Source organism: Callorhinchus milii, unplaced genomic scaffold (genome assembly GCF_018977255.1).
Source record: "Callorhinchus milii isolate IMCB2004 unplaced genomic scaffold, IMCB_Cmil_1.0 Scaffold815, whole genome shotgun sequence".
Lineage (NCBI taxonomy): Eukaryota > Metazoa > Chordata > Chondrichthyes > Chimaeriformes > Callorhinchidae > Callorhinchus > Callorhinchus milii.
The window spans coordinates 1,486-13,792 of NW_024705556.1; the positions used below are offsets into that span (position 1 = coordinate 1,486).

Genomic DNA, 12,307 nt, shown 5'->3' on the forward strand with positions numbered 1-12,307 from the left:
TGAGAGGGACGTCTGAAAAGCGCTTCTCACAGGATTTGCACTGCAAAGAAAAGGGCACTTTGTCGACTTCAGTGTTTGTCAATTAAAAAGGCAGAAATCTTTATTGCGTCACGTGGGCGGGTCCCGCGTCACGTGGGCGGGTCCCGCGTCAGGTGGGCGGGTCCGTCGGGTCAGTGGGCGGGGTCCGTCGGGTCAGTGGGCGGGGTCCGTCGGGTCAGTGGGCGGGTCCCGCGTCACGTGGGCGGGAACACGGGGCCGTGATTGGCCGACGCGTTCCGGCGACACGTCGGATACATTGTATCGGACAACAAAGGGCGGCGGCGGCGGTTCGATCGGATACATTGTATCGCGCGGGTCATTGTTGAGTCGCCGCCGGATACATTGTGGCCTGTGATTGGCTGTGGGCGGAGACACCGTGTCACGTGGGGGGACGTTGTGTCACGTGGGGCCATGGCTCTGGAGGCCATCAGGTACCGGCGCGGCCGCCTCCACATCCTCGACCAACTGCTGCTGCCGCACACCACCCGATACCAGGAGATCCGGGGCGTCCAGGAGGGCTGGGAGGCCATCAGGGACATGAAGGTCGGGCACTGCGGCCATTCCCTCTCTCTCTCTCTCTCTCTTCCCAAAACACGTGGTGTGTGTGTATATGTGTGTGTGTGTATGTGTGTGTGTGTGTATATGTGTGTGTGTGTGTGTGTATCTCTGTGTGTGTGTGTATATGTGTGTGTGTGTATGTGTGTGTGTGTATGTGTGTGTGTATATGTGTGTGTTTGTGTGTGTATATGTGTGTGTGTGTGTATATGTGTGTGTGTGTATATGTGTGTGTGTGTATCTGTGTGTGTGTGTGTGTATATGTGTGTGTGTGTATCTGTGTGTGTGTGTATATGTGTGTGTGTGTATATGTGTGTGTGTGTATGTGTGTATGTGTGTGTGTATATGTGTGTATGTGTGTATATGTGTGTGTGTGTGTGTGTATATGTGTGTGTGTGTATGTGTGTGTATATGTGTATGTGTGTGTTACTATCAAAGCTCAGTCAGACAGAGACACACACAGCAGCTCCCCAACAGGGAGAGGGCAATAGAAGGGGTGGAGGAGAGGGGGTGTGGGGGTGGAGTGGTGGGATAAGGGGTGGAGAGGGGGGGAAGGGGGGAAAGGGTGGGGAGGAGAAGGTAAGAGAGGGGAACAAACCAGGAAGTGATGTCAGCGGCGACCCAGATGAAAGTTACGCGCAGGAAAGGATGTCAGTGATGACCTGAGACCCACTCCCCCTCTACCCCTCTCCCCCTCTCAGGTGCGCGGAGCTCCCGCCATTGCGGTGGTGGGCTGCCTGAGCCTGGCGGTGGAGCTGGAGCGGGAGCGGGGGGCGAGTCGGGGGAAGCAGGAGATGGTGACCTTCGTCCTGGACGCGTTGGCTTCCTGGTGACCGCACGGCCCACGGCCGTCAACCTGGCCCGAGCGGCCGGGGAGCTGAACAGCTTCCTGTCCCTGGAGGCCGCCCGGCCCGAGACCAGCGCGGAGTCACTGCGAGAGAGGTCAGCCCCGGCCCCGGGAACAGCCGTCGGCACTCGCACACGCCTCGCGCACACACACGCACGCGCGCGCGCACACACATGCCTCACACGCACATGTACGCACGCACGCGCCCATACACGCACGCACAGACGCACGCACACGCCTCCGGTTTCCGAGGAAGTAGGAATCCGGTTGTCTTGTCAATTGGCCGATCGTTTTCCGGGGGGTAATAACCCCCTAAAAAACACGCAACTCGGTCGCTCAATCCACGGCTGTTTGTGTGGTGGGGGTGGGGGGGGGGGACGGACGTCGCTGGGCGCGATCGGCTGCCGCGTTTCGCTCGCAAAATCCGCAGTCACTGCACTCGACGGCGTGCGTGTGATGGGGCTCGAACCCACAAAACTCTGACGCGGAGGCAGAGACCGACCGACCCACCAGCCACCCCCGGGTCGACCTTATCTTGTGTTTTTTTCCCCCAAACCCCCGCCCCCCCCCCCCCGGAAGCCTCCTGTGCCGGATTGAGGCGATGTTGGAGAAGGACGTTCAAGACAACCTGAAGATCGGAAAACACGGAGCAGATCACATCCTCGCTGGAGCGAAAGGAGGGAAAGTGAGGATCCTGACCCACTGCAACACCGGCTCCCTGGCGACCGCTGGGCACGGAACTGCGCTGGGTAAGAGAGAGGGAGGGGGAGAGGGAGAGAGGGAGAGAGCAAGAGAGGGAGAGAGCAAGAGAGGGAGAGAGCAAGAGAGGGATGGAGAGCGAGAGAGCAAGAGAGGGAGAGAATGGGAGGTAGGGAGGGAGGGAGAGACAGCGAGAGAGTGGGAGAGAGTGAGAGAGAGAAAGTGAGAGGGAGAGAGCAAGAGATAGAGAAAGAGGGAGAGAGAGAGAGAGAGAGAGAGCGCGAGAGCTCGATCCCCACCCTCACAACAGGACTGTGGTGTCCCTGTAGCTCAGGGAGTCAGACCCCTCGCAAGCGAGAGAGCGAGCGAGAGAGGACCCGGGTTCGATTCCCGACCGGGGGGGGGGGGGGGGGGGGAGTGAAACCGTGGCCAAGTCTCCTCGCTCCGCGCCTGATAATAACGCCTCAAGAGGGGGGGAAAAAAAACGCAAGAAAAATTCGGGCGCTTCCGCCCACGGCTGATGTGTTGGGGGGGACGGGGGAACGTCGCCGGGCGCGATCGGCTGCCGCGTTTCGCCCACAGAAGCACACAGTCACTACGCTTTGCGGCGTCTCGAAGACGCGATGAGGCTCCGGGTCAAACGCCGGGATTCTTCTTATTATTATTCATGTTAATGTCAGCCGCCTCGCTGACTGACCGCTCGCCCTCTCTAACCTCTCCCTCTCTCTCTTCTCTCCTCTCTCTTTTCTCTCTCTCTCTTCTCTCTCTCTCCTCTCTCTCCCCTCTCTCTCTCCGTCTCCTCTCTCTCCTCTCTCTCCTCGCTCTCAGGTGTAATCCGCTCGCTCCACGCGGCGGGGGCGCTGGAGCACGTGTACTGCACAGAAACCCGGCCCTACAACCAGGGGGCGAGGCTGACCGCGTACGAGCTCGTGCATGAGAACATCCCCGGCACGCTGATCGCCGACAGTATGGCCGCCATCGCCATGAAGGACAAAGGCATTTCAGGTTCGACGGTAAACCCTGACCCCTAGACTCGCTCGCGCACACTGTTGTGATGGGAAGGGGCCATTGGGGGGGGGGAGCAATGTGTGGTGGGGATGGAGCGGGGGCTGGTGGGGGCGGGGCAGGGGGTGGTGGGGGCGGGGGCAGGGGGGGGCAGGGGGTGGCGGGGCGTGGCAGGGGTGGTGGGGGCATGCGGTGGCAGGGGCTGGGGGTGGTGGGTGGGGGCAGGGGGTAGTGATGAGGGGCACGTGGCTGCGATGCTGATTGCCTCCCCTCCCAGCTGTGGTGGTGGGGGCAGGGGGTGGTGGGGCAGGGGGTGGCGGGGGCGTGGCAGGGGTGGTGGGGGCACGGGGTGGCAGGGGCGGGGCAGTGGGTGGTGGGTGGGGGCGGGGGTAGTGGTGGGGGGCACGTGGCTGCGATGCTGATTGCCTCCCCTCCCCTCGCAGCTGTGGTGGTGGGAGCGGACCGCGTCGTTGCTAACGGCGACACGGCCAACAAGGTCGGGACCTTCCTCTTGGCCATCGCTGCCCAGTACCACGCGATTCCCTTCTACGTGGCGGCCGCCAGCAGCACCTGGGACCCCGCGCTGCCCCGGGGGGACGCCATCGTCATCGAGGAACGCCCTCCCGCTGAGCTGACGTCCATCAACGGGATCCCCATCGCCGCTCACGGTAAAGCCCGGGGTCGGGGGTTGGGGGTCGGGAGGTGGGGGTCGGGGGCTGGGGGTCGGGGGCTGGGGATCGGGGGGTGGGGGTCAGGGTCTGGAGTTCAGGAGGTGGGGTTCAGGGGCTGGAGGTCAGGAGGTGGGGTTCAGGGGCTGCGGTTCAGGAGGTGGGGCTCAGGTGTTGGAGGTCAGGGGCTGGGGGGGGCCGGTGGCTGGGGGTTAAGAGGTGGGGTTCAGGGGCCGGAGTTTAGGGTTCGGGGTCAGGGGATGGGTCATAACAACAACAACAACAAAATGACATCATTTTATTTTGCGTTGTGTCTACCCCTCTTTCTCTGGGTGAGTGTCTCTCTCTCTTTCGCTCCCTCGCTCCCTCCCTCTCTCTCTCTCTCTCTCCCTGGCTCACTCCCTCTCCCCTTCTCTGCCTCCCCACAGGTATTAACGTGTGGAATCCCGCCTTCGACGTCACCCCTCACGAGCTCATTACGGGAGGGATTATCACCGAGTTTGGGGTACACAGGCCGGCGGAGTTGGGGGACGCACTCAGTCGAGCCTTAAAGACGTCCTGACTCCCGTGTGGACCACACAGTCAACCGCAACTTGTACTTGGTATCCCCGAGCGCTTGAAAGTGGCGGAGTCTGACCCCCGAGCGAGTCGGGGAGAGGGAGGGAGGGAGGGGGTGAGGTGACCGATCTAAAGAGTCTTTAGGTGGGATTAGAAGGTGGGGAGCGAGCGAAGGAGGGATTGAGGGACCACAGAATAAAAATGATTGCAAGTTGGCGTCGTTGCCGCGATGCACAAACCCTTGGTTTGTACATCACGACGACGACGACGACGACAGCAGCAACAACTTGCATTTTATCTGGCACCCAAATAATAACAGCACCTAATAAGGTAACGGTCCCTACCAAAAATAAGAATGATTTGGCCACTCGCTCCACGGCTGTTTGCGGGGACGCTGCTGCGCGCCACTGGCTGCCGCGGGCGTTTTCGCCCACAAAACACACAGTCACCACACTTTACAGTGCATCCCGCGAAGCGCTTTGCGGCGTCTCGGAAGACGCGACGAGGCTCTGCATCGACCGCAAGGATTATTACCGTTATTGCGCTTCAGGCTCTGTGACGTTTCGGTCTCTGTGACGGTTTCCTCCCATTAACCACCACTCTAACCACTGAGCTACAGGACTCCACTATGATTAATAATAGTAATAATACTAATAATGTTTGCATTTGCAGCGGCTTATCGTGACTTTGAGTCGTCTCGAAGCGCTTCAGGATACACTGTGAAGTGAGTTGACCGTCACTTACGGAGCAATTTAAAAAAAAAAGTCTGGTTCATTTGCTTCCGACGGGCGTTGGGGAGTTACCCACCGACCTTTACACCCACTCGTAACAAACGCTTAGAGGAAAGAAAAGGGGCTTCGGCCGATCTCGTTCAGATAAGTGCGCGTTTTTTCCCAAAGAGACGCTGTAGCAAATGCAAGCACATTTTTTTTTTAATCACTGGTAATAATTAACGGCAATTCAGATCAGAATTGCGCGGAATTTCACCTGTCGCCCGTCTCTTAATTCATTACATATTCCTATACGATTAAATATTTCCATACGATGGTGTTTCTATAGAATGGGCGTTTCTGTAGCATTATTATCTATCATTGTAACATTCCTACAGGATGAAGGGTTTCTCCGGGGTGAAGTTCTACAGGATGACGAACATCTGCTGCAGTTTGCCCACAAAACGCACACAGTCACTGCACTTTACGTATCTCTGCGTCTCCGTTATCACATATAACACACACAAACGCACGAGTCTTCACTCGGGATGAAATATTCCCCTTTATAAATAAATCAAGGTGATAATGATAATGCGGTCGCTCCACCCACGACGGTTTGCGGGGCGCCTGCTTGCTGGGGGTGGGGGGGGAGGAGGGGCGAATTGTCTGCCGCCTTTCGCCCACAAAACTCGCAGTCACTCCACCGTACGGTCAATCCAATGAGACGTCTCAAAGACGGGGCGTGTCAGACGATATCATCATTAGAGGAGTCTTTACAATGGGGTCAAATGTATCTTTCTCTGTGTACAGTCTATCTGTCCAGGGTGACCTTGATTCTATAGGATGACCTTAATTCTATAGAATGACCTTGATTCTATAGGATGACCTTAATTCTATAGAATGACCTTGATTCTATAGGATGACCTTAATTCTGTAGAATGACCTTGACTATGGGATGACCTTAATTATATGGGATGACCTCGATTCTATAGGATGACCTTAATTCTACAGAGTGACCTTGATTCTATAGGGTGACCTCGATTCTATATAGTGACCTATTTCTACAGTGTGACATTGTTTCTATGGGATGACCTTAATTCTATAGGGTGACCTTGATTCTATAGGGTGAGTGAGTGAGTGAATGTGAAATGAAAGGCTTTTCCTGCAGTTACTGCCCACCGCCTGCAGAGGGCGCCCTGGGGCCGGCGTCCGAGGTGTGCCTCACTCCTGCCCACAGTGCAGCGCGCGCTGCGCGGTGCCTCGCTCTTACCCAGAGCGCAGCGCGCTCCGGGAAAAAAGGGAAGGGGGGGGGTGGCGCCTCACTCCTACCCACAGTGCAGCGCGCGCCGAGGGGGCGGGGCGGTGCCTCACTCCTACCCACAGTGCAGCGCGCGCCGAGAGGGCGGTGTGTGTGGTGCCTCACTCCTACCCACAGTGCAGCGCGAAAGATGCCTCAGGGACGGTTGAAGCTGAAAGGCGGGAGAGGAGCCGCCATGGCGGCGGCGGCGGCGGCCAACACCGGCAGGAAGAGGGGCGATAAGAAGCTGCAGCAGCACAGCCGCGGGCCCAAGAAGGGAGGTGAGGGGAGAGGGAGGAGAGAAGCGCGTACCATGGCGGGGAGAGGGAGAAAGGCCCGTGTGTGTGCAATATGTGTGTGCACATGTGTGTACATATGTGTGTGCACACACGTGTGTGTGTATTTATCGTGTGTGTAGTGCGTGTGTGTGTTTGTGGACAAAACGCAGAGAGAGAGAGAGAGAGAGGGAAGCAAATCGGCCGCTCGACCCACGGCTGTTCGCGGGACGCTGCTGCGTGTGCGAACGGGCACGCAGAGCGCACAGTCACTACACTGTACAGGATATCCCCGCGAAGCGCTTTGAGACGTTCGTCCGGGTGCCCACTCCGACTGAACGGAAGACCCAAAAGACTGTGCGATTCGCCCGTTCCTGCGAGTCACTATCCCACATTCCCCCCACCTCTCTTTCTCACACAATCTTTCCCCCTCTATTCCCCCTCCCCCCGCCCCCCCGCCGGCTGGGTGTCAAAAAGCCCTGTCCCCATTGAGCGCGCTGAGGCGCCTGTATAATATACAGGAGGAGGGACTGCTATGATGTAAATCCACACAGAGCATTAGGTGGTACACAAAATTATAACGCAGCCGCTCAATCCATGACCGTCTGTGGGACGCTGCTGTGTGCAATTGGCTGCCGCGTTTTGCCCACAAAATATACACCGTCAATTCACCCGACTGCGAAGTTTATCCCGCGAGGCGCTTTGAGACGTCTCGAAGACGCGATAAGGCGCTGTATCAAACGCAAGGATTATTATTATAAATTGTTGCTGTTGATTTGTGTCTCCCAGCTGCCGTTTCCTGTTACGTTAAATTCACATTTTTTTCCCTTTCTTTTTTTATTCAAAGGAAGAATTATTGCTCCCAAAAAAACACAAGTGGTCCGACAGCAGAAGCTGAAGAAGGTACTTCTTCTTGGCTTTTTTTTTGGCCTTTTGTCTACGAAATGGAGTCCTGTAGTTTAGTATTAGAGCACTCGCAAGCGAGAGGACCTGGGTTCGATTCCTGGGCATGGGGCGAACAGTTGGGCAAGTTTCCTTATTCCACACTCATGCCCTGTTTACCGAGCAGTAAGTAGCAACCCGGTTGTTTTTGCTATATCAGATGCAAGGATTACTTGGCGGATCGCTTTTCCAGGAGTAATCATCCCATCAAAATTTTAAATACAAAAATAATGACGATTTGGTCACTCGATGCACGGCTGTTTGCGGGGACGCTGCTGTACGCAATTGGCTGCCCGCGTTTTGCCCGTAAAATACACAGTCGCTTCGCTTTGCAGAATATCTTGTGAAGCGCTTTGAGAAGTCTCAGCGACGCGATAAGCTGCTATATCAAATGCAAGGATTATTATTATTATTACTATGCCGAAACAGATGGTTCATCTTTACTAGTCCACGCCGGTGTTTGTATTTCACACAAGTCCCCACTTCTCCTACACCCCTCGGTTCCCCTCTGCCTCATGTATGCAGTTTCCTCTTATATAATCACATCGATGCTTTCTGCTTTAACCGCACCTCGCAGCCGTGAGTTCTGCATTCTCACCATCACCAACAACAACTTGCATTTATTTACCCAGGGCCCCTCACGCAGGGTAGTGTCCCACAGCGCTTGGCAGTGGCGGAGCACGACCCCAAGCCGGGGGTAGGGAGGGAGGCGGGAGCTGACTGTAAGCACGGTCGAATGGGAAGGAAGTGGGGAGAGAGGCGGAGGGATAGAGAAAGAGTGTTCCAGAGTTTCGGGGGATAGTGGCTGAAGATAGGGCCAACGATGGTGGAACGGAGGGGATGAGGGACCTACTGGAGGTCTTTGTGTGTGAAGAATTTCTTCCTAAGCTCCCTATTAGATCTGTTACTGGCTACCGTATATTTACACCCTCCAGTTTTGGACTCACCAACAGTCTATTAATCTTATCAAGTCCTTTCATAACCTTTCGAACAGATCCTTTCTCAGTCGCCTCAACTCCAGAGAGAAAAGTGCTGTTCTGTCCAGTCTTTCTCGACAGTAATATCCAGTCATCACTGTAACATCCTTGTAAACCTAATACAACAATAATAATATAATACATTAGTTGGACCAAGAAACATTAGGCAATTTTGCTGTAAGTAGGAACCCGGTTGTTAGTCGATTCGCAGTTGGATCGCTTTCCGGGGGTAGTAATCCCTTGCAGAAGAAAAAAATGAGAAGAATTAATAATAATTTGGTCACACTGGCTCGGGGGTCAGACCCCGCCACTATCAAGCTCTCCGGGAATCTAACCTGTGTGAAGAGGGCTGGGTAAAGGCAAGTTGTTGTTGTGTACAGTTGTCTGCCGTGTTTCGCCCACCAAAATACACAGTCAATTTACTTTACTGTATATTCTGTGAAGCGCTTTGCGACGTCCCAATGGTGCGCTAAGGCGCTATATCACACGCAAGGATTATTAATATTATTATTATTATTATTCCCATCTCCCTTGTGTGTATCTAACCCTAACGGGTCAAACGTACACGATTGGAGCAGTGAGGGCAAAATGCTGCAGATGCTGAAATAAAAGCGCAAGTGGCTGGGAGCACAGGGCGGGTCAGGCAGCATCTACGGAGAGAGGAAAATGGGTTCGCGTTTCAGGTCGACGGCCCTTCCGCCCGAAGGTGATCGGAGAGCAGTCGAGCGCTGCAGCGATCCCTCTGAACCACCACTAGAGGGAGCTAGCACCCACGTTCCCCATCGTTGCCTCATCTGGTCCGGTCGGTAGTGACTGAAACGGCGGTCTCCCCCTCTCCCCTCGCTTTGCCCTCTGGAATTTTGGGTGGAAGCTCGTCTGCACCGGGAACTAAAAGCAGACGCCAGACTTCAGCTCAGCCAAAACCCTCCTGCGGGCGAGCACAGCTGTCTCATTCTCCCCCCCCGCTTCCCCTTTGGGTATTGCCGAGCGATTCCGCAACAGGAAAAGGTCTCAAAATAACAGTAATTTTTTTTTTCGGGACGTCTCGAAGCGCTTCACGGAACCTGCCGCGAGTTGGATCGACTGTGAAGTTTGCGGGCGAAGCGCGGCAGCCGATTGCGCTCAGCGGTGGTTGACAAACAGTCGTGGATTCGGGGAAGAAATTGTTATTTGACAGATGTTTTGGGGAGCAATCGTTACCGCCGGAAAGCCAGTTGCCGCTCGACGAACAACCAGGTTCCTACTTACTGCTAGGTAAGCAGAGGCGTGCGTGGAGTAAGGAAACTTGCCCAACGTTTCGCCCTGCCCTGCCCCGCCCGGCAATCGAACCCGGGTCCTCTCGCTCGCGAGGCGAACGCTCTTAACCGCCGAACTACAGGACAGAATTCCGGTTGGTTGGTCGAAGCCGGAATTCCGACTCCGGTTTGAGTCACGTGCTGCGGTGTCGGAGCTGGGTTTAGTCACCGCTGTTGGTCTGTTGACTTGGGCGGCGGTGTTGAGCCCGTTCTGCCTCAACGATAACAACAACAACTTGCACTTACACAGCGAACCCCCCCACACCGCGCGCAGGATAGCGCCCCGGAGCGCTTGACAGTGGCGGAGCACGAGGAAGGAGGGTGCGAGTTGGAGGAGGGAGGGAGGGAGGGAGGGTGGGATGAGGAAGGAGAGTGCGCGGTGGAGGGATTGAGGGCAGTGTTTTCCAGAGTTTCGGGGTGCGGCTGATGGCGGAGCGGAGGAGGTCGCGGGGGATTAATGGAGGAGGCCGGAGCCAGTCGAGCGCAAGGCTGCGGGTGGTGGGGTTCGGGTGTGAGAAGCGTAGCGCCCCAGAGGGCTGAGGAACGATACCGAGCTGACGGGAGGGAGATGGAGGAGGGCGACCCCAGGCACGGTCGAAGAGGAAGGTCTTTTATTAGACACGATCCGAAGATTTGGGGAACTAATTGCAATTGTAAAAAAAAAAGCTTTGGAGAGAGAGAGAGAGAGAGAGAGCGCGCGCCATGTGGATCGGAAGGCACTGAGTTTCAAGCGTCCTTTCCCTGTGGATCGCTCGCGTTTCCCGATCTCCGCGCCCAGTGGCTCCAGGCCTTGCTTTTCTCGGCGGTTTACAGAGCCCGGCGACTGACGTCTTTAGCTTTCCCTCAGAACCTGGAGGTGGCGATCAGGAAGAAGATCGAGCACGATATCACCGTCAAAGCCAACGCCAACATGGCCAAGCAACTGACCATCGTCAAGGCATCAGAGGGGAAAAGCAAGACCAAGAAATAAATAGGGAATCACTGTATCAAATCGCACGGAAGATAAAACGATAGGGAATTTCTCCCAATGTATCGAGTGTTTTTTTCTCTCTCTCTCTCTCTCTCCCTCCCTTTCTCTCTCAGAACTGCCGCTACAATTGGGGTCCTGGGGAAAAAAAAAAAGGACAAAGTCTCTTGTGATTTTTTTTTTTTGCTCTGAATTATTTTCCCAGCGCAAGTCCACTGTTTCCTGTCCTTGACTGGTTCCGTTGACGTGCACAAAATTGGCTGCCGCATTTGTCCGTGAAGTGTACACACATCACCACAACTTTACAGTAAATCCTGCGAAGCGCGTTGAGACGTCTCGTCTCAAGCCAATGCTCGAGTCATCCTTCCACCACCTCGCTTGATCCCGAACGCCAGCTCAGGAGCACACCCTCGACCGTCCAGCGCCTTGGGGCTTCCTCCCGCCGTGAAAGGCGCCGTGTCAATGCCATTTGTAATAATAATAATAATAATAATCCTTGCATTTGATATAGAGCTTCATCACTTTCTTTAGACGTCTCGAAACGCCTCGCAGCAGGTAAGACTTTAAGGTGCGTTTTGTTGGCGCAACTCGGCAGCCAATTGTGCAGAGTGGTGTCCCACACACCGTCGTGGGTTGAGTGACCAAATGATTGTATTTGATTTATTTTTTTGAAGGGAATTATTACCCCCCCCCTCCTGGAAAAGGGAATCCACCAATCGATCAATAGGGTTCCGACTTGCTGCTGGGTAAACCGAGACGTTGTGTGTGGGGCGAGGAAACTCGCCCAACGTTTCGCCCGGCCCGGAGATGGAACCCGGGTCCTCTCGCTTGCGAGGCGAGTGCTCTGACCGCGACAGGACTCCCAAAGCATCTGTTTGGTCTGTACGGCGGGGTAAGGCGCTGCAAGTATTTATTATTAAACCTAAGACCTAATCTTTGCAAATTCCGGTGCTTCGCTTTAGTTCAGACCCTAAAAAAAAAATCTCTTGGTGTGTGTGTGAGTGTGTGTGAGAGGTTATACTGGTTGGACCGCTCTATATAGTCATTGGCATGTACATTTTGTACAGGGAAAGGTGCCACTGATGGGTTTCGAAGTAGTTTCACTGAAACCTGTTATTGCACTCTCTCTCTCTCTCTCTCTCTCTCTCTCTCTCTCGCATTATGCTGTAGAGCTCTCGTGTGAGAAATGCTCCGAGGCCCTCGCTGGAGGCATCGTTTCGCTTCCCTGTAGCCACATAATTGAGGGAGGCGCCAGACCTATCCAGGCTTGCATTGCCTTTGGGGATCGAGCACCAGATGTCATGCCGGGAGGAAGACCCTTCCCCTCTGCCCACCAAGCGGGAGGACCCGGGTTCGATTCCCGGACAGGACAGGTCAGGTCAGGGCGAAACCTTAGGCAAGTTTTCTTACTCACAGACACACAGGCGCGCGCACACACCTTCGTTTACCTAGCAGTCACCCGACTGGTGGATC

General features: G+C 55.3%; 2 protein-coding genes across 2 annotated transcripts; both read left to right on the plus strand.

The window, feature by feature from the left end:
* The first annotated feature begins 337 nt into the window (after positions 1-337).
* Positions 338-4,471, plus strand: mri1 (methylthioribose-1-phosphate isomerase 1). Its single transcript, XM_042346460.1, is given in 7 exon segments — positions 338-582; positions 1,296-1,413; positions 1,416-1,536; positions 2,021-2,190; positions 2,969-3,145; positions 3,589-3,813; positions 4,242-4,471. Coding segments are annotated over 7 exon segments (1,077 nt in total). The 5' UTR covers positions 338-450; the 3' UTR covers positions 4,376-4,471.
* Positions 4,472-6,472: 2,001 nt separating this feature from the next.
* On the plus strand, positions 6,473-10,889 carry cunh19orf53 (chromosome unknown C19orf53 homolog). The gene is made up of 3 exons (XM_042346459.1): positions 6,473-6,659; positions 7,501-7,556; positions 10,715-10,889. Exons 1-3 carry the CDS (start codon positions 6,530-6,532, stop codon positions 10,835-10,837), a joined length of 309 nt encoding a protein of 102 aa, XP_042202393.1. The 5' UTR covers positions 6,473-6,529; the 3' UTR covers positions 10,838-10,889.
* Positions 10,890-12,307: the final 1,418 nt, after the last annotated feature.

Coding starts and splice junctions, on each gene's coding strand:
- cunh19orf53 (XM_042346459.1), top strand. CDS start 6,530: ATGCCTCAGGGACGGTTGAAGCTGAAAGGCGGGAGAGGAGCCGCCATG. Junction 6,660..7,500: donor CCGCGGGCCCAAGAAGGGAG/GTGAGGGGAGAG, acceptor TTTTATTCAAAG/GAAGAATTATTGCTCCCAAA. Junction 7,557..10,714: donor GACAGCAGAAGCTGAAGAAG/GTACTTCTTCTT, acceptor GCTTTCCCTCAG/AACCTGGAGGTGGCGATCAG.